General features: G+C 57.5%; 1 protein-coding gene across 3 annotated transcripts in view; it reads left to right on the forward strand.

The window, feature by feature from the left end:
• Positions 1–22,289, forward strand: part of NEK6 (NIMA related kinase 6) — an 85,532-nt gene extending 63,243 nt beyond the window's left edge. For all 3 annotated transcript variants that reach the window (XM_042912748.1, XM_042912747.1, XM_042912746.1), the window contains exons 8-10: positions 9,337–9,431; positions 17,069–17,182; positions 20,686–22,289. In XM_042912748.1, the coding sequence (XP_042768682.1) occupies positions 9,337–9,431; positions 17,069–17,182; positions 20,686–20,796 (320 nt within the window). In that variant the 3' untranslated portion in view covers positions 20,797–22,289. The remainder of the gene's footprint in view (positions 1–9,336; positions 9,432–17,068; positions 17,183–20,685) is intronic.
• The last annotated feature ends 303 nt before the right edge of the window (positions 22,290–22,592 follow it).

The following is a 22,592-nucleotide window of genomic DNA, read 5'->3' on the forward strand; positions in this document are numbered from 1 at the left end:
AAGAGAAACCGGGAGGCCCCCAGTGGAACACAGACGTGGGGGTCCCCTGTGCGTTACAGCAGGGCATATCCGCATTTAACCAGGGCTGGGTGGGAAGGACGCAGATATGGCAGGGGCATCCTGCTCCCAGCGAGCCTGTCCCTGGTTCTTGGAGGTGGCGTTTGCCGGGGAAGGTGCTCCTGAGGCTTACCTGCCCTGTGAAGGCCGACCCCCTCCCTTGGGAACCACTCTTTTCTCCACGGCCCCAGCCTGTGTGTCCCCCACCCTCTCCCCGAGTGCCTGCGGCATGCTGTGAGTACAGAAAGCAGCTTCTGGTGACAGCGAGGTGTTCTCCCGGAGACACACTTTCCTGGTGGAATCTGTCACTGTTCATACAGGTCCCGATGGCTTAGAAGCTTTCGGGGTAAAGCACGCAATCAGGAGAAGTGCACTAAGAGATCAGCAGCTCTGATGTGTGTGTGCGCGTGTGAGTGAGTGCGTGTGTCTGAGTGTGTGAGTGTGCATGTGCGTGTGTGTGTGTGTGTCTGAATGTGGGGTGTGGGCAGGGCTTGAAAGGACGTCCCCTGCGTTTATGACACTTTACTCACACCTCCAATAGCCGGGAGGGTCCACAGGACCCTTCCTTTGTGCAAACGAGGAATCTGGAACCTGGGAGCTTGAGGGATTCTTCTGAGTCACATAGCAGAGCCAGGGCTCGAACACGGGCCTCTCCTCCGGAGCCCATGCTTCCTCCAGAAGACCAGGGCTGGGCCGTGGAAGCTGTGCTGGCTCTCCCTCCAGAGCCCCCCAGCCTGCCGTGCCGAGAGGAAGCCTTGTTCCCTGGTCCCCTCAGACCCTTCCTTATGAAAATCAGTGCTTCGGTGAGTTTGGGACTGTTTACCTCTCTGGTTTAAGAGTTTCAAAAGGCCAGACATTCAAGGGCAACTGTCAAAGAGAAGAGTTAAAGCCACTGCCTCTGTCCCCCGTCAGTCAGGTCCCTCCTCTCGGTCCCTCCACGGAGGAGACTGCGCGCTCGTCAGAGCCAGTTAAGATCACATCATTAGGAACGGGCAGAAATACGGGCTCGTCCGACAGTGTGAGTTTATCGACTCGGACTGGTGCACTTATTATATTAATGAGAAGGAATTGGAACTGGGGAAAAGGCTGCTTGCTAGGCCGGGGTCTTCCCGAGGCCTCCGAGCAGCGACCGGGCCCAGTGGTGGATGGAAGGAGCCCTCCTGGGGCCTTGTGCCCGTGTCCAGGGGACGCCAGGGAGCTGAGAGGCCGCAGGGGGCTTGGCGAGGCCCTGCCCCCGGGACCACTCTCAGAACCGAGGGCTGGGCTCCACCGCAAGACGGCACAGAGCTGAAACCCAGGGCCCGAAGTCCCCCCCGACGTGGGAGAAAGGCCCCCTCTCCACAGTGCGGGTCTGCCACAGCTAAGTCTCCCGCACAAATTTGCTCTGGCAAGATATCAGACTAATTGCCGTTGCGTCGTGACTCAGAAAGGGACTCGGGGGTCAGGGCTCCTTCATGCCCCGCGCGTGGGTATGAATTATGTATCCGCTGTCCCTGCACACCTACTATGTGGGGATGCTGTGGCGGGAGCCACGTTACCCTGGCAACTACCTCCTCTCCTGAGGCTGCTGACCCCCTGGCAAGGCTTATGCAAATCGCATCCGCTTCTGCCTCTCCCTCCCCCGGGCCCCTCCCCGCCTCTGTATTTGCTAACACGAGGCTGGCATGAAAGGGCATTAGTCATGCCATGGCCGGGCTGACAGGTGCGGTACCCAGCGGTGGCAGAGCGGCTGCCTCGGTGTCAGGAATAGGAGCCGTAATTAGAGCGCGGAACAGAATGAGCGTCAGACGAATTACCAGGCAGCAGATCATATTTGTCAGGAAGGATTGCATACATAAAAATTAAGTGACAGTACACGCCGGCGTAATGAAAGAAAAATGAAAGATTTGCCCATACACAGCTCACAAGCTACAAGCAAGTGTCTGGCTCCGAGCAACGGCGGCAGCTGCAAGACAAATTGTAGGGCTGGGAGAGCAGGCCCTGCTTGTTCGGCGGCAGTGACAGGGCGGCCGCAGGCTGGGATCAGGGGTGGGCAGGGAGGCAGCCTGTGCCCAGGGCGCGTGCCGGGCCTCAGCCACCTCGCAGGTCCGAGTGGGGGCAGCCCAGACAGGTACAGCGGTCAGGGCACGCTGGCTTTCCCAGGCTGTCAACCCCTGGCCTGACCACAGGGCAGAACTTCCTTCCTTCTCCCTTCTCCTGGCCGACCGCCCTGGCCCAGGGCTGGGTGCTGGAGATGGGATCCCGCGGCCTTCCCTGCTCTCAGGAGGTCCCCAGACACAGCCAGTCCCAGGGTGGTGTGGGAAGGGGCAGGCAAAACTGTCCCCTGAGGGCCCCTGTGTACGGGCTGGGTGCCGGGCTCTTGTCTCTAAACTGTGCCCTGACCAGCCCTGGGGGGGTCCGGGGCCGTGCCCGGTCCTCCCAGGGCTGCCCCTTTGCTTCCGTTTTCTGTAGTCACCGACCTCACCGAAGACGTGAGTTAACAAAGAAGACAAGGCTTAAAAGATGTCTGAAACGTGTGGCTTTTTAAAAAGTCATCCCAAACGAGGTTTATTATCTCCATTTGACAGATGAGGAAACTGAGGCCCAGAGGGAGGGATACCACATCCCTGTAGTCACCTGGCCCACAGGGACTAGAGCTCCTTGAGGTGTCCGCTCCTCTCCAGGCACAGCCACGGCATCCTGGGAAATGGGCTTGAGTCCAGATGAGCTTTCTGGGTGCCCAGCCACTCAGGGGAGAAGCTCATCTACCCTCCCGGCAGGGCTGCAGGCAGGGAGGATGGCCTCCGGTCCTTGCCACGCTGACAGTCCCGTGAGCGTGCCCACGCTTGGCACCGGGTAGGCCCTGGGGAACAGCTGCTGAGTGGGCACACGGACCTCACAGCCAAGCGCCCCTGGGGACCCCGCTTCGTGTAGATACGTCCCCTGGGCCACCTCCTGCCCGTTCCAGCAGCCAGGACGCTTGGGAGTAACTGGCCTAGAAAACCTGCTTCGGCAGGTACATCTGGTTTCTGAACTCTGATCTGGTGGAGGTCCCGGAAGATCACACCTGGCTGGCAAGGGGCACCTGGCTTGTCTGCCACACCCTGGCATTTTTCAGGGCACAGACTGTTCCTGGTTGAGCTGACACCAGAGAGGGAAGGAGAGGGTCTCAAGAGGACAGCACAGGAAGACGGGATCCTGGCTGGGAAGCAAACTGCAGCTCACCTGTTTGTCCGCTCATTCACCTGGCCGGCTCTGTGCCAGGCCGGCCCCAGGGCCGCTCACCAGGAAGGCCCCTGCTCTCTGGAACTTACAGCCTGGGGGCGGGACGGGGGGCGGGTTGTGGAATCCACTTAGAGTCTCCCCCGTCCTAGTGCAGTTCTAATAATTGTACCCCGGGTGTTACGGGCGACAGTGCTGCAGCCTCCCTGGGGGAGGGGAGCATCCCCGTCCATTAACAAAGGAGGAAGCCCGGGTGCCGCCAGGTGAGCACCTTCGCGGTGCCCGCCGGGTGCTCCAGCCAGAGCCCGAAGCGCGGCCACCCGCCTTCCCATCCGACACCCCCGGGCCGTCTTGGGTGAGACCCTAACACCTGGATAACAGGGTGCTGCACAGAGTGGCAGGGAGGTGCCTATGTGGCTGCCCAAAGATCCAGTGTCGCGGGGAGCAGGGACAGTCTGGAGAGGCCTCGAATGCCAGGCTGAGGACCTGGCCTTTCTCCCTTGGGGGGATAAGAAGCCAGCCAGGCATGGGGGGCAGGGGCCCCCGCCTTGGGGCAGAGGAAGGGTGGGAATAGGCAGGACAGGGAGGGCCAAGCCAGTCGGTGGGTGGAGGGGAGGGGAGCACTCTCAGGATGTGGGGGCCTGGTTGGATGTTGGGGGTGGGGAGGGAGTTTCACAAGACAGGTCACAGTGAGATGGAAATGTGGGTCACAGGGCCCAGCCCGGAGGGAGCCAGCCACTCCTTGGGTTCCGGAATCTGGTCCTCACTCCCTCCTGTGTTCTTCCCCCACTCACTCGCTTGCTCGCTCGCTTTGCCCCCTCCCCCGCCCTCCTGGCTGCAGTCCACCTCTCCCTCTTGGGGCCCGAGGGGGCCTCCCAGAGCCCCTCCACCTGCACCTGTGGGTCAGTTGTCCTGTCCCCGTTTTCCAGAGAGAGAAGCCAAGGCTCCACGAGGTGGAGCGGAGGCCTCCGGGGACCCTCAAGTGCAACCCCTCTGTTGCACCACTGGGGAAACTGAGGCTGGGAGAGAGAATTTCAGTTCCTTCCTGCTGAGGGGTTGAAGCGCGTGCCGCCTCGAGTCCATGCGGTCCCCACCTCTGCCGCCACGATTGCACACGGGGTCCCAGCCCCCAGTCACACCTGGCGGGTGGGTGTCGGGCGGGGACCCCCATTTCTCCAGCCATTTTCAAAACTGCCGAGTGGGGAAGAAGTGCAGCCCACAGACGCCAGTGTCTCCTTCATGTGAAATCTTTGCCTTTTTCATATCTAATGAACACGTTTCAAACACGGCAAGCATCTCCAGACGCAGCAAAGTTTGTTTTGACAGGAGTGGCGCATCTCTGGGATGCGGCCCCTTTAATCAGCCTCCGCTTTGAGGTCCCACGTTCTCCTCTGATATCCACCCGGTTTGAAATCCGGGAGTTCTAGGCAAAGACGCGGGGAAGGTCGGGGTTTGTTAGGCTCCTGTTTCGTACGCCAGCTCTGTCTCCCACTGCGAGGAGTGAGGGCGGGGGCTGGCTGGGATCTGGCGGGGCTGGGGCTCCAATGGGAAGGCTGCTGGAAGGGGGCTTGGGCCCGCCTGAGTGTCTCCGGGTCTGCGCTGCTGCTTTGCTGGCAGTGACCAGGGGCCCCTGGGGCAGGACTGGGGACCCAGTCGGCTGTGGCCTTCAGGGCCCCTCCTCTTGTTGGCTTCTCCCAATCTTCCCCAGAATCACCGCTCCCTTGGGGCTTGGGGATGCATCCTCCAGGGCCAGCCGCAAGCTTGGGATTTCTTTGAAGTGTCTCATCTTATCTTTAAAACTCATGCAAGTCGTGCATTACGCTTCGTTACGTTTGAGTATCTGTTGTCAGTATAGAAAGCAGGTCTTACAGACTTACGCCCAGGAAAAGCTGACAAAACAGGAAGAGGTGCTGTGTTCACCCGGCGCAAGCTGAGCACCCCAACTTTAAGGCTCACAGGTGGGGTCAAGAGATCTGGAGAATCGGCCCAGGGGTGGGGGCACGAGGACCCGGTGCCCAGCGGGGACAGGCCAGATTTCCCTAAGTTAACGCTTCGTAAGCTTGGTTGCTCCACAGGTGTCTTGGCATCTGAAAGCATGACCATGGGGGGGGGGGGCAGCCCCCCAGACTGTGACATGTGTCAGCATCTCCCCGGAGCTAGGGAGAGATGCCGTGTCCCGAGCACTGGCCCCAGAGACTCTGATCCCATAGGTCTGGGGATGGGCCGGGGTCCACATTGTTAACAGGTTTCTACAAGTGATTCAGCTGAAGCTCCTGGTCACTCCAGCCTTTCTCTGTGTCCCTCTAGACACTTTCGGGGACTGGAAACTCACTGCTTCCTGATGGGCCCACTCCTGGGAGGGCCCAGCACAACATCAAGGCTCAGTTAACACTGGATGCAGGACAGATGAATGGGTGGACTGATGGAGAGATGAACAGACCATAGATAGACTGATGGATGGGTAGATAAGCAGACAATAGATGGGTGATTATGGATGGATGGACGGATGGATGGATGGATGGACGGACAGGCAGATGGATAGGATCTGCAGCGCTGGCATCTTAGAAGAAAGTTCACGTTCATCTGGGTGTTTGCCTTTCCCCCGCACTGCGGAAACGGGTAAAAGCAAAAGGAGCCATGGAGAGGTTGAAGGTTGGGTGCAGCATGGGGGAGAAGTGGTGCTCCCTGACCTTTCTTTCCCCACGTTCCCCAAGGCCTTCACCACAGGCAGGCCCGAGGAGGGAGAAAGTGGTGACAGAAAAGAGGGACAACCCAGAAGTCCAGGCCTCACCGAGCAGCTAGCTTTCCCTGGCTGGGGGAGGGGCAGCTTACCTGGACAGCATGTGCAAAGGCACAGAGGTGAACCGAAGAGCAGGTAGGGTTGGGCTGGGGTGGCGGTATGAGGGTCTCAAGCAGGGGCCGGGCACTCGAAGTCTTCTCTTTCAGGTGGGCCTGGCCACGCTGCAGGGCATCTGTCCCAAGTTGCTCCCATAGAGGCCCAGGTGGGTCTAAGATGAGCAGAGGACAAGACTGAGGGTGGCGAGAGGCGTCGGGACCAGCCTGTGCTCGCAGCGCCCAGGGCCTGGGCCAGGAGTAGGGGTGAAATGTGGCCAGCAGCGGACACTGCTGTCCCTCGCTGAGGGACAGGGCCCCTGACCTCCATCCACAGCCTTCCTGGTGCCAGAGTCCCTTACCGTCTGGTCTGAGAGCTGGTCATCCACTTCGTATTTGCCCATTCATTTTGCTCCCTCGTGACCAGAATATACAGGAGGTTGCATATAGGACGCCGTCTCTCCAACATGCATTTAAGTGATGGCTGCTGCCCTTGCTGAGGACTGCTGCCATCAAAGGGTGTTGGTGTCCACATACGGCACCAACCAGTAGGCTCCTCCACGGCAGTACATGAAACAGGCGGTGCATTAGGCTGCAAGAAAAAGGTGTTAACAGTGACGACGCGGGGACGGATTCATTGACTCTGTGAGTAGGCACTTAGAAGATGCCCCCCAGGGGCCTGGTCCTGCACAGGGCACCGGGACCCTCTGGTTAACAAGGTCCTGCCCCAGGGCGCTCAAGCCCAGAGCAGGGCTTCCCATCACTCTTCACAGCCTTTACAAGTTGGCCGTGGTAAGTCCTCATCCGTCTCTAATGACTTGAGAAAACGCTAGAAGGTAATCAAGTTTTCAAGCAGCTAAACTTTTCAATGTAAAGGACCGTCCTTGAGTTTGAGATTGTGAGTTCTTCCACTTATTCTAGTGTTAAACCGCCTTCTCTTTTTATAATAATAGTGCCACTAACTGGCAGTTGGGGTTTTGTACTTTTAAAACCACCTTACCTGGCAAAATCAAAGTTGCCCCAGGAAGTCTTTGGCCCACGAGTTTCTGAAGCCTGGGCCCCTGCTTTAGGGCGCCTGTCGTTTTCCAGCTCACTGAAAGGCCTGTTCTCCCTCAGGGTCGCGCATGTTTCGTGACGCAGGACATCCTTCCATCGCAGGTCATAAGCCACATGTCAGGCTCAGCCTCTGCCGAGCTGGACTCCGGCTCCCTTTTTTTTTTTTAAAGTTTATTTATTTTTGAGAGAGAGAGAGCATAAACGGGGCGGGGTGGGGAGAGGCAGAGAGAGAGGGAGACACAGAATCCGAAGCAGGCTCCAGGCTCCGAGCTTCCGCACAGAGCCTGACGCGGGGCTCGAACTCACAAACTGTGAGATCATGACCTGAGCTGAAGTCGGACGCTCAACCGACTGAGCCACCCAGGCGCCCCTGGACTCCGGCTCCTTACACAGACTCTGGCTGGAGCAGCAGCAGCCACCATCATGTCCAGGTGGCATCTGCAGGCCAGTGGAAATGTTCTCTGTGTAGCAACCTTTAAGGTCTGATCGCAAATCATCCAGGACAGTCATCCTCCGAATGGACTGGGATCAGAGTCTCAGACCACAGATCTGTTTACAAATCCTGACTCTGGGCCCCTCCTCCCCACCAAAGCAGCCCCTCTGCTGCAGTTTGCATGCCTCTGGTGATGAGGAGCTCACCTCCTCTCAGGAAACCCTCTCATCTTTGTACAATTAATTCCACATCGTCAAGGGTGTGCCCCCTCTGCTTTTTAACTGAATTCTCACGTATATACATACCCTGTTCTTGATAAAAATGGAATCAGATAGCGCATGCCCTTCTGTCATGGTTGCTTTCACTCAACACCGTGTCTGCGAGATCGACCAGTTTCGTGGCTCCTGTTCGTTGATGTTTACTGTTCCATTGTGTGAACAGGCCACATGAGCAATTTATCCATTCTAGCGTCGATTGGCTTTTGTTTCTAGTTTCTGGCTATCGTGAATAAAGCCACTTTGCACATTCTTGATCATGGCTCTTGATGGACAGAAGCACTCATTTTTCTTGGACATTGACCTGGGAACAGACCTGGCAGGTTATGGGATCAGCAGCGTTTTCAGCTCGATAGATGGTTTTCCCAGGTGGGTGTACTATTTTTTTGTCCCCATCGGCAATACGTGAGGGTTCCAGTTGCCGGCCCCCCCCCCCCACATCATCAGGCTTTGTTTATATCTGTCTTTTTAACTTTGACCTCAGGTGGGTGGATGGTGGTAATTTGCTGTGCTTTTAATCTGTGTTGCCTTGATGAGTAATGAGAAAAATATCATTTCATGTGCTTATTGGCCGCTTGGAAATTCTCTTTTGTGAAGTGCCCTTTCAAGTCTTTGGCTAACTTGAGAGAGGGGGTTGTTTGTCTTCTACTTACTGAATTATAGATGCTTTAAAATATTCTGTGTACGGGGCCGTTGTTGGGTATATGTATGGAAGGACTGTTTTCTTCCAGCCTGCAGCTTGCCTTGACTCTCTAAATGGTCTTTTGGGGAACTGAAGTCCGTAATTTTAGTGAAGTCCAATTTATCAGTCTTTTCTTTTATGGTTACTATCTTTTCTGTCCTCGGTTTGATTTAAGACATCTTGGCCAACCCCAAGTCTGGACATGCCGTTTGGTGCCAGCCAAGGGTAGTGGCTAAGAGCTCACTTCCTGGAGCCTAAAGATCTGTGTTTGAACCGTAGTCCTGCCGCTTTTCTGAGCCTCCATTTCCCCATCTGTAAAGTGGGTATGCCTCCTTGGGGGACTGTTAGGAACACGAATGTTAGGTCAGCATTAACAGGTTTTTTGGGTTTTTTTTTTTTCCTTCCCACTGTTGAGAAATCTGGACTCTTCTAGGATTCAAGCACTCACCCTAAAGGACATTTGATCAGTTGCTTCCCAGAGCCTGGCCACTGCATCCCACACCCCCGGGCCCTTGGCAGAAACACTGTCCCCAACTGCCCAGTCCCCAGGCTGATTCTCAGGTGTGAGGAGGTCCCTGTCCCCAGGGGCTTTAGCACCCTACCCAGTGTGGGAGCTCCGGTCCTGTCCAGCATCTCCTCTGGCTGAGGGGGGACAGGCGGAGAGGGAGAGGGGGCTGCCCAGGCACCCGGGGAGACCAAGGCTGGCTCTCTCCCCAGCCTCCACACCTTCCCCTCCCCCTTACGTCCTTCCCCGCACAGAGCATAAGCACCCACCCCTCTTCCGTCTTCCTGTGTTGCAGTGGGGACGCCGTACTACATGTCACCGGAGAGGATCCACGAGAATGGCTACAACTTCAAGTCCGACATCTGGTCTCTGGGCTGTTTGCTGTATGAGGTGAGTGTCTGCCTCACGGCTCAGCGGCGTTCAGGGAGGCATGTGTGTCAGGGACCCAGCCGGGGCAGGGCTCCCCCGACCAGCTCAAGGTGGGAACCCAGGGATGTACGGTGTCCACCTGTGACACGGGCACCATCTGGGTCCTGTCCTTCACCCCACTCAGCCCATCGTCTGCCTGATTAACACCGTTGGGCTGGAGGACATTGTTAGATGTGTGACCAGTGGCAGACTGGGTTCCATGCCACCCTTGGGCAGCTCAGAGGGAGACAGACTAGAAACAGAGTCCAGTGTCTGCCTGTGGCACAGGCAGGGGGTCTGGTTGCCCCAGTTTCCCTGGTAACCAGGGTGCTCCTGTCCACTGTTTGACATTCACCCATGCCTCAGGCTTCTGTTGGGGACAGAAGGGGTCAGCTCTGGCCCATGCTTCTGAAGCCCTCGCCACAGAGGGTGTCCACACACTCCCGGGCTCAGCAATATGGGTCTCACTAAAGACCACTGTTCCCTCCCGTGAGCCATGAAATGGAGCCACCAAATGGCCACTTCCAGATGTGGTGGTCAATCAGGATGGAAGGACGGGAATATTTCTGAGTCTTGGCAGGCTCAGACATGAGACGCCACGAACAAACAGAAGCTCCCGCTCATTCTGGCCAGCCACCCTTGGGGGTCTGGGAGCACAAGCCATTCTTAGCCATGAAGCTGTTGCAGCCGCCAGTGGGAGGGCAGGGGGCCTGAGCCCTCCTGTGTCTTCACGCTGGCAGCCACACCCTCCAGCACCCTGGCCCTGGCCCCGTCGTGCTGGGCAGCTCTGGGATTCTGTGCATCCTGCTGAGCCCGCCTCTCCATCTGTAAAATGGGAATAGTACCCATCCTGCACCGTCACCGTCCAGATAAATACAACAACAGATGTGAAAAGCTTTGACAATCCTCCAAGGGCCATGAGACCAGAAAGCACGGTTTGCTTTCAAAATTGGAACCTTGATTATTTTTCTGCTTTCCCCGGAGCTGACTTGAGCACATGTGGGGTCTGGCTCAGAAGTGAGAAGCTGAAGAGGCCCCTTATCACGCTGACGTGGCCCGTGACCGCCAGGGCGGCGACGCTCAAGGTAGCAGCCAGGGGCCACCGGGAGTGTGTGGGTGTCACGGAGACTGGTTTCTTGGCTTCCTTGGGACTTTTGCCTCTGGGAATTGACCTCACAGTCCTTGGGCGTGAACTTAAGGAAAAAGCTGCCCACTGCTGATCCACGTGGGGACCGTGGTTGCCTCTGTGGTCGGGGCCTTTGGCAGTAGGGTCCCCCCCTCCCCACGTTACTGATTGAGACTCTGAGGTCAAAACTGATCCCTTTGCAAGGTTGAAACTTCACAGCAACTCAAATGCTTTTAAGAGCAGACATTTCATTTTAAATAAGCAACCTAGTGGTTAAAGAGGAAACCAGGTGGCATTTGTGCCTGGGACCCCCTTCTCCCGGAGGTCAGCAGTGTGGGCCACCCACGGTGTCATCTTGAAGGTCTGAGGGGGAGTCGGACCCTGACTGTCAGAGATGGGGAGCAGACCTGCTTTCCGGGACCCCACAGGGCATCTGTGGTGGGAGGAATTCTTTTAATGGCCACCGAACGGGAGCAGCCGGGGTGCGGTGGTGCCCACCTGGTGGCCGCAGTGGATCAGGGAGCGCAGGGCAGTTCCTGGCCCCCTCAGGCGGAAGAGGGCTGTGTTCTGTATCCTTCCCCGTCCCTGTCTCCCTCCACAGCCCGGCTGCCGTGGGGTTTGGGAGTCAGAGTGGTTGAGCAGGGGGGTGGGCGGTGACCTTGGGAAGGACAGTGGGTGCGGGAGGGAATGTGGAGGGGAATTGGCGTCTTTAGCAACAAGAGAAAAGAGATGAAAGTCGGAACTCTCCTCAGCAAGGATGACAGGAAAGGAAAGAAACCCGCTTTTACTGGGTGCCCCACGTGCCTGCACATTCGTAATAGCCCCAGAGGGCTTGTTCGGTTGCGTTTTGCCTACAGTGAATGAAAGCCAGGTGGGCAAAGCTCCGGAGTCTCAGAATCTCTGGCACCGGTATCTGCCTCCCAAGATGAATCCTGACTTCGGGGTCTCTCCAGCCATCTCTCCAAGTACAGTCTCTTCTTCAGGTGAACACCAGGGCCACCAGGGCTAAGGCCGGTGACAAAGCCAAGCCCACCCTCCCTGGGCTCCGTGCTCCTGTACCCACAGCCCTGCCCCCCTGCCCCTCTGAGGAGGGGGTTCCAGCCCCCCACTAACCGGGCGTCGTCCACCCCGGGGTCAGTCTTCAGGGGGCCGGACTGCCGCTCCCGGTCTCCCCAGGACCAGGCAGATGCCCTCCGCGTAGCAGGGGGCAGGGCGTGCGAGTTTGAATCCGACTGTGCGCGCGCGTGCACGCAGCTAACTCACGTGGCTGCGGTAATTTGGGTGAGAGCGCGCAGGATCCTGGTGTGGGGCCACTTTGGGCAGAAGGACCTGCGTTCAGAGCTCAGCTGCCCCCTCACCCCATGAAGGCCCTGGGGCAAGTCAGCGTCTCCTTCCAGGAGCTTCCGTCACCCCAGTACAAAATGGGGTCACGCCGTCCCTTGCTGTGAGGCACCAACAGAGCGTGGCTCAGAGAAAGCCCTCTGGCAATGGCAGGCAGGTCACTGAAGTTCATTATCCCCCGCCCCTGCCCCCCCCGCCCCCCCACCCCTGCTGCCCGGAGCTGCTGACCCAGTGCAGGCCGATCAGTTGGCATCTACCCCACAACTGGCCACGTTTCCCTTTTTGCTTTGGCCAGCAGGAAACCAGAGTGCAGCTTGGCCCCCTTTTCCATGGAGGACTCAGCTTTGTCCCCCTGCCTTCATGGATATCGTCCCTGGTCCAGATGGTTTGGTCCTCTTATTTTTCCATTCCGGGCTTGGGATTTCCGTAAGCCGCTCCCTGCCTCTGTGAACCCCGAGGGTCTGCAAACATAAACAGACAGACACGCGGGCCACCAACCAGGGTGTGAGCCCAGGGTGGGTGCGGCAGGCGGCAGGCTCATCTCCCCGGGGCCAGAGGGTGGCAGCTGGCTCCCTGTGCTTGCGCCAAGCCCCGGGCACAGAGCCGCCCTGCTCCCTGCCCGAGCCTTTGTCTCGGCTTCTGGAGGCCGATGCCCACCCAGGCCTGCCACACTCGGCCCGTGGGTTCCCGGTAGGCGGTCCTCTGGGTCTCGGCGGCACCTAAACGCGCGTCTAACAAGGCAGCGTCCGTGTTCGTGGCTCACCAGCACCAGCCTCTCGTTCAGCTGAGCTGATTTACGTGTCGGCAGCATGGGGGGCCGCACAGCTGGCAGCCAGGGAGGGACGTGTTGGCAGTGGGAGGTCAATGAAATCAGTCAATTCCTTCGGGCATTGACATCCTTGGGGACAGCAGGCACTGATCTAAGGACCTGGGCCTCCCACAGAAGAGGGCTAGTGTGGCTGATGTGGCCAGCCGTGGCCAGCCTCTCGGAGGATGTCAGGCGGCAGGGGCTCTGCTGCGGGCCACCACCCCTCTCCCCACACCCCCGGCCCCGCGGGGAGTGGATGTTTTCCCAGCAGACAGGGAGGGAGAGAAAACCTGCCCGATGCGGCCAGGCCTGCCCTTCCGGGAGCCCCAGCATGGACTGGAAGTCTCAAAAGCCCCCCGTGTGAGTTTCCTCTGGCTGCTGTAACAGGTTATCACGAAGTCGAAAACAACATTATCCGCTTACCGTTCTGGGGGCCGGAAATCCAGCATCGATTTCAGTGGACAGCACGTGTTGGTGAGGCTGGTTCCTTCTCCGGGCTCTAGGGAGAGCCCATTTCCTTGCCTTTTGCATGGAAAATAGGTGACCTGCATTCCTTGGCTCGTGACCCCCTCCTCATAGCACTCTGGCGACACGTCTCCTCCTCTGCAGTCAAATCCCCCTCGGCCTCCCTCATGTAAGGACACTTGTGGTTACATTTAGGACCCACCTGGACCAACCAGAAGAACCTGCCATCTGGGGCACTTAATTCGATCACATCTGCCGACTCCCTTTTGGAATTTAAGGTAACACGTTCACAGGCTTCAAGGATTAAGAGACAGACGTTTCTGGGAGCCTTTATTCAGCCCACCATGCCCCTTTCACGGCATCCCCATATCCAGGGAGGAACTCCTGAGGTCACTTTAAGATGCTGATGTTGACCCGTGGCTAGTGAGGAGCTGCCACAAAGCACCGGCTTGTGTCCCCCAGGAGTGGGCGCAAACTGGGATCTGTCTTGAAGAGGTCAGCACCAGGAGAAACCGGCCAATTGGCTCAGCAGCGGGGAGCCCCGCCAGGCCAGCGCCGCCCGGGACGTTGGGGTGAATCGGGGAAATCACGCTAGGCCAGTCCCAGCCTGGCTCTGTGCGAGGAAACTGAGGCTCGGGGAAGCGGAGAGACTTCCCAGGGTCACACAGCAGGAAAGTGGCCAGGATGGGCGCTTGTCCCCAGGCTGCCTGTCAGAGCCCACTCCCCTGTGGACAGGAGCCAGGCCCTGGCCACACAGGACGGGCAGGCCTTCTGGAGTAGGCGCCCCTGGTGGAGAAAGGGACCCGGGCCTCTGCCCAGAGCCCCTGGGAGACGAAAGACCAGGTTGTGAGGAGCCAGGAGCCCCAAGTGACTTCAGCAGCCTCCCCTCTGTCCCAGAGATGCTGGGGCTTGGCCTTGTTAGAAGGCCCGGGGCTTTGTTTTCACTACGGTCCGGCGGACTGCCCGGGCTCTGCGGAATTTATTTATTTACACGAGAGCTCAGCTCTGAAGCACGAGCTGAAGGAATTGGCTCATCCGGTGCCAGCCTCAGGATCTTCGGCGGGGGACCTTCTCACAGCAGCCTCAAGGGACTGAGACCCAGCAAGAAAGCAGTGGGGGAAACAGACTAAGAATCAGCCGCCCCTGGCGCAGAGGCGCGTTTGGAATCGTGGCTTGACCCAGAGCGTGGTCCGGCTGCCCTTTACCTCGTGGCAGAACAGGGCTGCAGACCGCTTGGTGATTGGCCTCTGGGAGACACTAGGTGACAAGATGGGCGTCGGAGGCCCCGACAGAGCAGGAGTCAAAGGCAGTTGCCCTTCTTCCTGTGACATCTCAGATCGCACACCAGTCTCTCCGAGCTCCCCCGGCGGGGGCTAGTGCCGGCACTCTCCCGGGTCCCCGGTCGTGTGTCATCCCGATAACGCCACAGAGGGACAGTTCTGCATTTGAGGAGCAGCGCTGAGAGCCACGGCTCCAGCAGCCCTGACAGACAGCCGGGATCGGCCCCAGACGGCGATTCCTCCTCCGCGTCGCCCGTGCAGACGTGGGTGGTCGCCGGTGCGAGGATCTCGTCGTTCGGGGTAATCGTTCTAATCCCAGCCTCTCGGGCAGCCCGAGGTTCCTTCACAGCCCAGTGCCCTGATCCGGGTGGAAGGCCCAGGGCCCGCAGCTGGAGGGGCAGCGGGGGGGGATGTCGCTGCCACTAGAATCTGCCTGTGTGGATGGAGAAGCCGCTGTCAGCGGGGAGGCCGGGGGGGGGAGGGCTTCCCTGGTGGAGCCGCTGCCGACCCCGGTCAGGCCTGTGTGGGAGGGTGCCGGAAAGGAGGCAGGGGTGCGCTGAAGGCCACCGATTTCTGGGGCCCTTTTGGACTCCTAAACAGCAAGGTTTGCGCAGATCAGGTTGGCTCGTCGAAGGGCTTCGCCAGCCTCCCAGCTCCGACACATGGAAAGCCAGGGCCTGTGTTAGTGGACCAACATTTTAAATGTCCTTTCTACTCTGAACAGAAACACTTTCCAGGAAAATCTGTCTTAATCATCTAGCCACGACTCGCGGGGCACGCAGATCACCCCGAGTGACCGCCCCGGAGCCTCAGCTGCTCTCCGCTGTGGCAACAGATGTCCTTTTGAAGCTGCCCAATTAACCCTTTGCACCCGAGGCTCTCATTTTAACTATTGGAAACGCATCACCCGAGCGATGCCGTTTTGCACACTCAGTGGTAAAGCCAGCTCCCCGTCAGGCTGGCGGAGCCCGCGGCGGGCAGGGCCTCCACGTACACAGCCTTCCCTGCCGAGGACCAGGGCCACTCCCCGCAGCCCTCCTCAGGGCGGGTCGGAGTCCCTGGTCACGGGAGGAGGGGTGAGGCCGGCCCTGAACGTCCACCTGAAAGCTCGAGCGTGGCCCAGGCACCTGGGCGCACAGGTGCCGCCCCGGGCAGACGCCTGGACCGGGGTCAGAGGAAACCAGAGTCTCCCGGTCACGCTCGGCTGCTTCCCCAAAGGCCGTGTGTCGGCCCAAGGATGCTGCCTGGGTCTGAAGCCCCCTGGGCCCTCCTGAAGGAGGCCGGCCCTGCCCTGGGGGCCACCGGACCTGTTCACGGGGGTGCACAGAGGTTGCGGGCAGACCGGGACACTAAAGCTAGCGGGAACCCATAAACCCAGCACCCGTGGGCTCCTTCCTGCCCTGAGATCGCGCTTGCTGGCCTGTCCTCCGGGGCCCGAGGACAAGTGAGGAGTCCTCGGGTAGCCCAGTGCCCCGGCCAAGGAGTCTGCACAGAGTGGCCTTGGCAGCCCGGCTCCTCGAAGGGAACCGAGGCCAACCGGACGGGCAGGCACAATTACCCAAGGGCACTTCATCAGCGGGAGGCGTTGGGCCGTCTCTCGGCGGCAGGCGACAGTGAGTGGGAGTGACAAGAAGCACTTGAATCCCATCGTGGATTAATCAGCAGATGGGGCTGGCGGGCACTGCGCTGGGTGCCACGCGGCTGCCTCATGGAGCCGCCCGTAGCTCCCACGTACCCCCTCTGAAGACACCCCGCCAGTAGTGCCCTGAACGGTCGGGGTGGGGAGTCCGGGAAGCCTCAGCTCCTGGCGCCTCTGGTGCCAGCCACGCCTCACCACAGCCCTGTGCGTGGAGCGTCTTTGCGTTTTATGGACGAAGAGACCAGAGGGCAGAAGACAGAAGACGCAGCAGGCAGAGCGCAGAGCCGGGCACTTGCTCCCACCTTGGAGCTTCTGCCCAGCGGAGGGTCCCAGGCCCCTGCAGTCGGTGGCCGGCGGCCAGCCTTCTTCCTCCCGCCCCTCCTCCCTGATGATGTCTGGGCGTCCAGCTTCCAAAGAGAACCCTGAACTTGCAGCTAGCGAAATAGCCAGAATGCAAACCAAAACCTTACCTCCCCACCACCCCCAACACGCTAGTCCTCAGGTAAGTAATTCCCTAAATGTACTCCTCGGACATCCTCCCACGGGTGTCTTTGGAATTGCTTCTTAGAAGTAGAAGACAGGGTACCAGAGCGGGCCTGCTGGGCCCCGATCCCGGTGAGCAGAGCCTCTTTCCGTCTGCCGGCGCGGCACGCACGGCCAAAACTCAGGCCTTGGGAGCTGAGGTGTGAGGCGGGGTGTGCCTGCGCGCGGCTGGCCCCGCCTGGTTGCCCTTCGGGTTTTGTCACTGAAACCTTGTGCCGCTTGCTTTGCTTATAAGACAAGGATCACGTTAAAACTGCTGCTTTCTATTGAATCCCAGCTTCATCGGGGTTGTGAAGCCAGCCTGCCCGACAGTCGCAGCAAGGACCAGAGAAGGACCGTACGGCCATCCGGAGCGGTCCCTTTTGTCCCCGGACCTCAGGGCTGCAAACTCATGCCTCTCACCCTCTCCCCTTGCAGATGGCAGCTCTCCAGAGCCCCTTCTATGGAGATAAAATGAATCTCTTCTCCCTCTGCCAGAAGATCGAGCAATGTGACTACCCACCTCTCCCTGGAGAACATTACTCTGAGAAGGTGGGTTTGCTGTCACCAGACCTGGGGACTCCGATGGCCAGCAGTGGCTCACGAGCAGAGGCATCTTGTGGGGTTGGGCGGGGGTTCACCTCGCCGGGTGGACATTTCTGGGAAAGCGACTCAGTGAGGGGGCAAAGTAGATTAGTTTTGCGGGAGAGGTTTCACAGACACCAGTGTGGGCCCCCAGCAGCAGTCTGTGGCCTGCCCACCGGCACCGAATCCAGCAGGAGCTGGCCGGGGAGGCCCCGTGGGCACACTTCTGCCCTTTTGGCTCCCAACCCGGTGCTTGAGTGGGACGCTCGCTGCTGCGGGTCGCGGAGACGGGCTCCACGTGGTGTCGGACAACAGGAACCAGATGCGGAGGCGGGAGGCGGCGGCGCCTTGGCTTGCCCCGTAGCCCGGCCGGCCGGCTGCTACTCCGCTCCCACGACCGGAAGCCACGGCAAGCGGACTGGTCTCCCTACTGTCACAGACCTGAGTCACACCTTGGGTTCTTACCGTCAGCGTTCTGCTCTGGGTCCAGACGGACAGGTCTGGCATTGGGTCGTGCCAGCTACTGGCTGAGCGTCCCCTTCCTCAGGTCCGTCTTCTTAAAAATAGGGCTAAGATTTCACCTTTGTGAATCAAATGTGAAGGTGAAATGGCAGGTTTACGACACAGCCTGGCTGAGGGCGGATGTGACAGATGGCTGAGGCTGATGTGAGGGTGTGAGGGCTGAGACGGATGTGTTCACTTGCACGCTCCCTTCACCGTCCTCGGGTGAGTCCCTTCTGAGTCTCCGTTTCCTCGTCTGTAACGTGGCGATGATCCTAGACTCTACCTCACAGGGTCGGCGTACGGATGAGGGTAATGCACGTGATGCGCTCAGTTTAGCACCAGGTTAACACTGACTGGAAGCTACTGTCACGGTAACAGCCCACGTTTATGACTTACCGTTGAGTCCTCCCCGCTCCCCAACTCCCATTTTACTGAGGAAACCGAGACACGGATAGGTTAAAGTAACTTTCCCGAGGTCACGTAACTTGCGAGCGGTGGAGGCAGGATTTGAACCCAGAGACTCCGCCCCCAACCACTGTGCCAGCGTATCTTGATGGCACATGTCTCCAGTACCCAGGTGTCCAGCTGGGATGAGGCGCCACCTGTGCAGCTCGCCGCGATCCCCATCCCGAAGGTTCCGAAAGGAGCAGCCCTGGTCTCCCGGGGGCTTGAGCTGCAGAGACCAGGTCTCCCAACGTGCTTGAACCCCATGTCCAGGCAGGCCAGCCAAAAGGGTCGTCAGCCACCCTTCTCTTGGCAGCCTTCATACTTAAGGCTGTGCTCACTGGCTTTGCACGCTCCCAGAGGAGAGAGAGAGGACCAGGAGTACACATTCCTTGGGTTGTTCAGTACACACTCTCATGGCCTTTACCTCAGTGGTTTACAGAATTCTTCTACGTATCGTTGGAAGAAGTCGAAGTGCTCTGGAGTGGAAGTTGGCAGGAAAGGAAAAACTAGATTTCTTAACCAAGTTAATAGTTGCATTTGGTTTTTCTTATCTTTTTTTTTTTTTTAAGTTTATTTTTGAGAGAGAGAGAGAGAGAGAGAGTGTGTGTGTGTGTGTGTGGGCGAGGGAGAGGGAGGGGCAGAGAGAGAATCCCATGCAGGCTCCATGCTCAGCATGGAGCCCGACGAGGGGCTTGATCCCATGACCACGAGATCATGACCTGACCCAGTTATCAAGAGTTGGATGCTTAACCAACTGGGCCACCCAGGGGCCCCTCTTTTCTTACCGTTTTAAATTGGGAGGGGTGCCTGGATGGCTCAGTCATTTAAGCATCCGACTTCAGTTCAGGTCATGATTTCACGGTTCACAAGTTCCAGCCCCGTGTCGGGCTCTGTGCTCAGAGCCTGGAGCCTGCTTCAGATTCTGTCCCCCGCCCCCCCCCACCACCTCTCTCTCTCTCTCTCTCTCTCTCTCTCTCTCTCAAATAAATAAATAAACAAACAAATAGCATTTTCAAAACTTTAAAAAATAAGTAACAAATTTGGAACTCTGTACCATTTAGAAGCTTAGACTTGCAATTTGGAGCAGATCACAACTTCTCTCTGCCTTCCAGACAGAAGCTGAAATGAATGAATCTGCTGAGTAAAGCCCTCAGCCCCCTTCCCTCCCAAGTCCATCATTCCAACTCCGTGACCTCGTACTCCCCAGGGCATCTGGCTTTCACCTCGTACACCCAGCATTTCTAGGCAGTGTGGTGAGGAGAGATGCTTCTTAGCACTGGAGTCACTCAGTACACCTCACTTTTGAAGTTTACATCACCTCTTAGAAATGGGTATAAAGACACTTTATTGTCTGTTTCTCTTGATTTCTGAAGTTTACCAAACTTGCTCTTCTTGCCAACCGCACAGTCCACTCACAGAGGAGTAACTGGGAGTCACAATGACTTTACCCCGATGTGTTTTTCTTGGGTACATTAAGCTGTCAGGGGCCAGCCGCCGCCTTCCCCTGACTGCTGTCGGGCTCTGAAAAGTACGTGCTCGTCGTGGGCAGCCTCAGACTCCAGGCGTGTTGGGCTGACCGCAGACTCGGCCTCAGCGCCTGTCCGGGGGGCTTCCCGGTGCCGAGAAAGCAGCGGAACCCCAAAAAGGCGGCACGCGGACTGGAGGAGATGCTCCCAATGCCCGACCCGGAAAAACCTCGTCTGCAGCCCGAAACACCTCAGGTGTGAAACGTGGAGCACGTACAGTAGCCCCGGGGCCTCCGCGTGACCCCTCCGCCCTCCCCAGACTCCCTGAGCGTGGCCACCGAGTCCACACGAGCCCCCTTATTGGGAACCAAGCGTCTCTCCGCCGTTGCCCCCGACCCCAGGGCAGGCCAGCCCCTCCAGCACCAGGTATTTAAAACTGCAGCGAGCCCAGTGATGCAAGTTGAGACGTAGGCTTTTTTAAGGTCATTATCTTAATTACCATTAAAATAATTGGCACTCTGGCTATCAGAAGAACGAGGCGATCAGAGGCTCAAGGCGCCCCTCCCCCACCCCGAGGCAGGAGCAGCCTTCGGTGTCTGTATAATTAAAAGCTCTGTCTTTCATGAGCACAATAAAGAGGCCAGGGGGTGGGCAGACTGCAGCCCTGCTGCATGTTAATGCATTTATTATCATCAATAAGCCCTCGCCTTGAGTTTTGTCCTCTGGTTTGGGTATCCGCATGACCGACAGCACGCGCGCGCGCACACACACACACGCACACAGCAGCGTGGGCAGCTGGAAGTTCACAGCTGTCTGGACGTACCCGCTCGCGAGGTCTCGGAGCGTGGCCTTCGGGGCCGGACAGGCGCAGGACTGGTCTCGGCTGGCTCTCCGCGGTGGCCGTGCCTGCACACCCGTCACTTACCGGAAGTGCCAGCCCTCACCCCCCCAGAGCCGCGAGGGTTGAAGGAGTCGAGACAGGTCAAGTGCCGGCAGAGCCTCACGAGGCTGCTGCTTCCCTACAAATAACACGCAGCGTTCTCTCTCTTACAGTTACGAGAACTGGTCAGTATGTGCATCTACCCCGACCCCAACCAGAGACCGGACATCGGATATGTGCACCAGGTTGCCAAACAGATGCACGTGTGGACTTCAAGCACCTGAACGTGGACGCGGCGTGCCTTAGCAGAGCCGCACCACTTTGCCTTACTTGAGTCTTCTCTCCAAAGTGGCCGCCTGGTAGCCTAGATCAACTAAGACAAGAGGGTTCAGCGGGTTCCCCGAGGGGGCCGGGCTTTACAGCAGATGCCGAATGCAGAGCAGCTGGGGGGAGGGGCACTGGTCACACGTTAACTGGTGGTCAAATTCGAAAGTCCTTTCTTTAAACTTTTGTGGACAATCTCAGCTGGGTTGTTACCAAGGGTGAGTGGTTCGGCGAGCCACTGACGCGCCCCATGTGTCTGGACTGTAATGTGAATCTTGAGGATAATTCCTTCAGTGACCTGTCAAGGTTTGTAAGAACAGGGGGGTTGCAGGAGACGGTGTGATTTGTAGTGAGCCTTTCAAAATGGTTAGTAGCAAGTTCGGTTTAGCTCTTAGAATCTTTTTTAAAAAATCAAGCTGTGTGCTTGCTCTGTTGTAAAAGGATAAGGTGGAAATTTTTTTTTTTAAGCAGAGTGATTTTCCTAATATTTTATCTATGTTTATAACTCGATGAATGACGATGAGGAGAACTCAGCATCTGGCACAGAGCTTCAGAAGGCAAATAATATTGGGAAGCCACGTGTGCCTTCCATGCAGTCCGGCTCAGCCGCCTTCTCCTGAACACCTGCCGTGTAGCAGGCACTTCCGTCACCTGCTTCAGTGCTGGCAGGTCACTTAACGATCAGTGTTAAGCGTTGTCCTCCGTGGGAAGGAAGCATGGGGTACAAAAAAAACCAAAAAACAAATATAAAACATGCCCTTGGGCTGTTCTCTGTGCAAGTTCTGGTTCTGCAACTTCCCGCCGCGACCCTGGGCATCTTCCTTAGCCTGAGCCTTAATTTCTTCATCTGTAAACTGGGACTAAGACTATCTACCTTCAGCGTTGCTGACAGAATTTGAAATAAAATCTGCAAGTTACCTAGCATCGTCGCCTTGCAGACGATCCCAAAATGGTTGCCACTCCCCCCTTCACAAAACTGACCCATGGACCATGTAAGTCAAGAGTTAACATACAGTTGTATTATGCATAGGAAACCAGAACTATGTTCATTTATTTGTTCCCAAATAGGATTAACTGTGAAGACTAATTTATAAATGTGAACTTAAGGAAAACTCAAGCTCTGAAGGAAATCGTTTGCTTATACTCAAGTTAATCCTCAAATGGTCTAAGTTGTCACCCGCTGACTTGGTGACAGTTCAGCCCTCCAGCTAGATAGAGACATGCCCGCCCGCTCTGTTAGCGTTCTGGTCAGGTGGTCCGCTTGCAGCCAACTTGCTGACCAGGGGCCCAGGCCTCCCTGGGGATAAAGGACTTGGGCTGGGCCACTGCTCTGTTTCCATGTGTGAACTCTGTTCTACTGTAACACTGTCGGGTTTGAGACATTTTCTTCAGATGCAACCTTTGCTTTGTACTTGTTCTCCATGTTTGAAATAAAATGGGGTAAGAGGGGTCACTTCTGTGAATGTGTACAATTCATGGGTTCATAATTTTAAAACAGCTTCGTGTGTCAGCAACATTTCTCGAGGCGCCTTTAAAAAACATTTCTCAGACCCCAGGCATTCTGAGTAATCTTGGAATTTTCTTCAGCTCCCCAGATAATTCTGACAATCGTCAGCCACAATGCTGCCCTAAGTAACTGCATTGTTCTCCCTACCCCTCTCTCTGCAGTTTTAACAAGGGGGGGCTGGACCGAGAGTGGGTTCATTCTGGAAGACCTTGGTGCCGGGACTCTTTCTTGTGTATCCCAGCACGCTAT

The sequence above is a fragment of the Panthera leo genome, chromosome D4 (genome assembly GCF_018350215.1).
Source record: "Panthera leo isolate Ple1 chromosome D4, P.leo_Ple1_pat1.1, whole genome shotgun sequence".
Lineage (NCBI taxonomy): Eukaryota > Metazoa > Chordata > Mammalia > Carnivora > Felidae > Panthera > Panthera leo.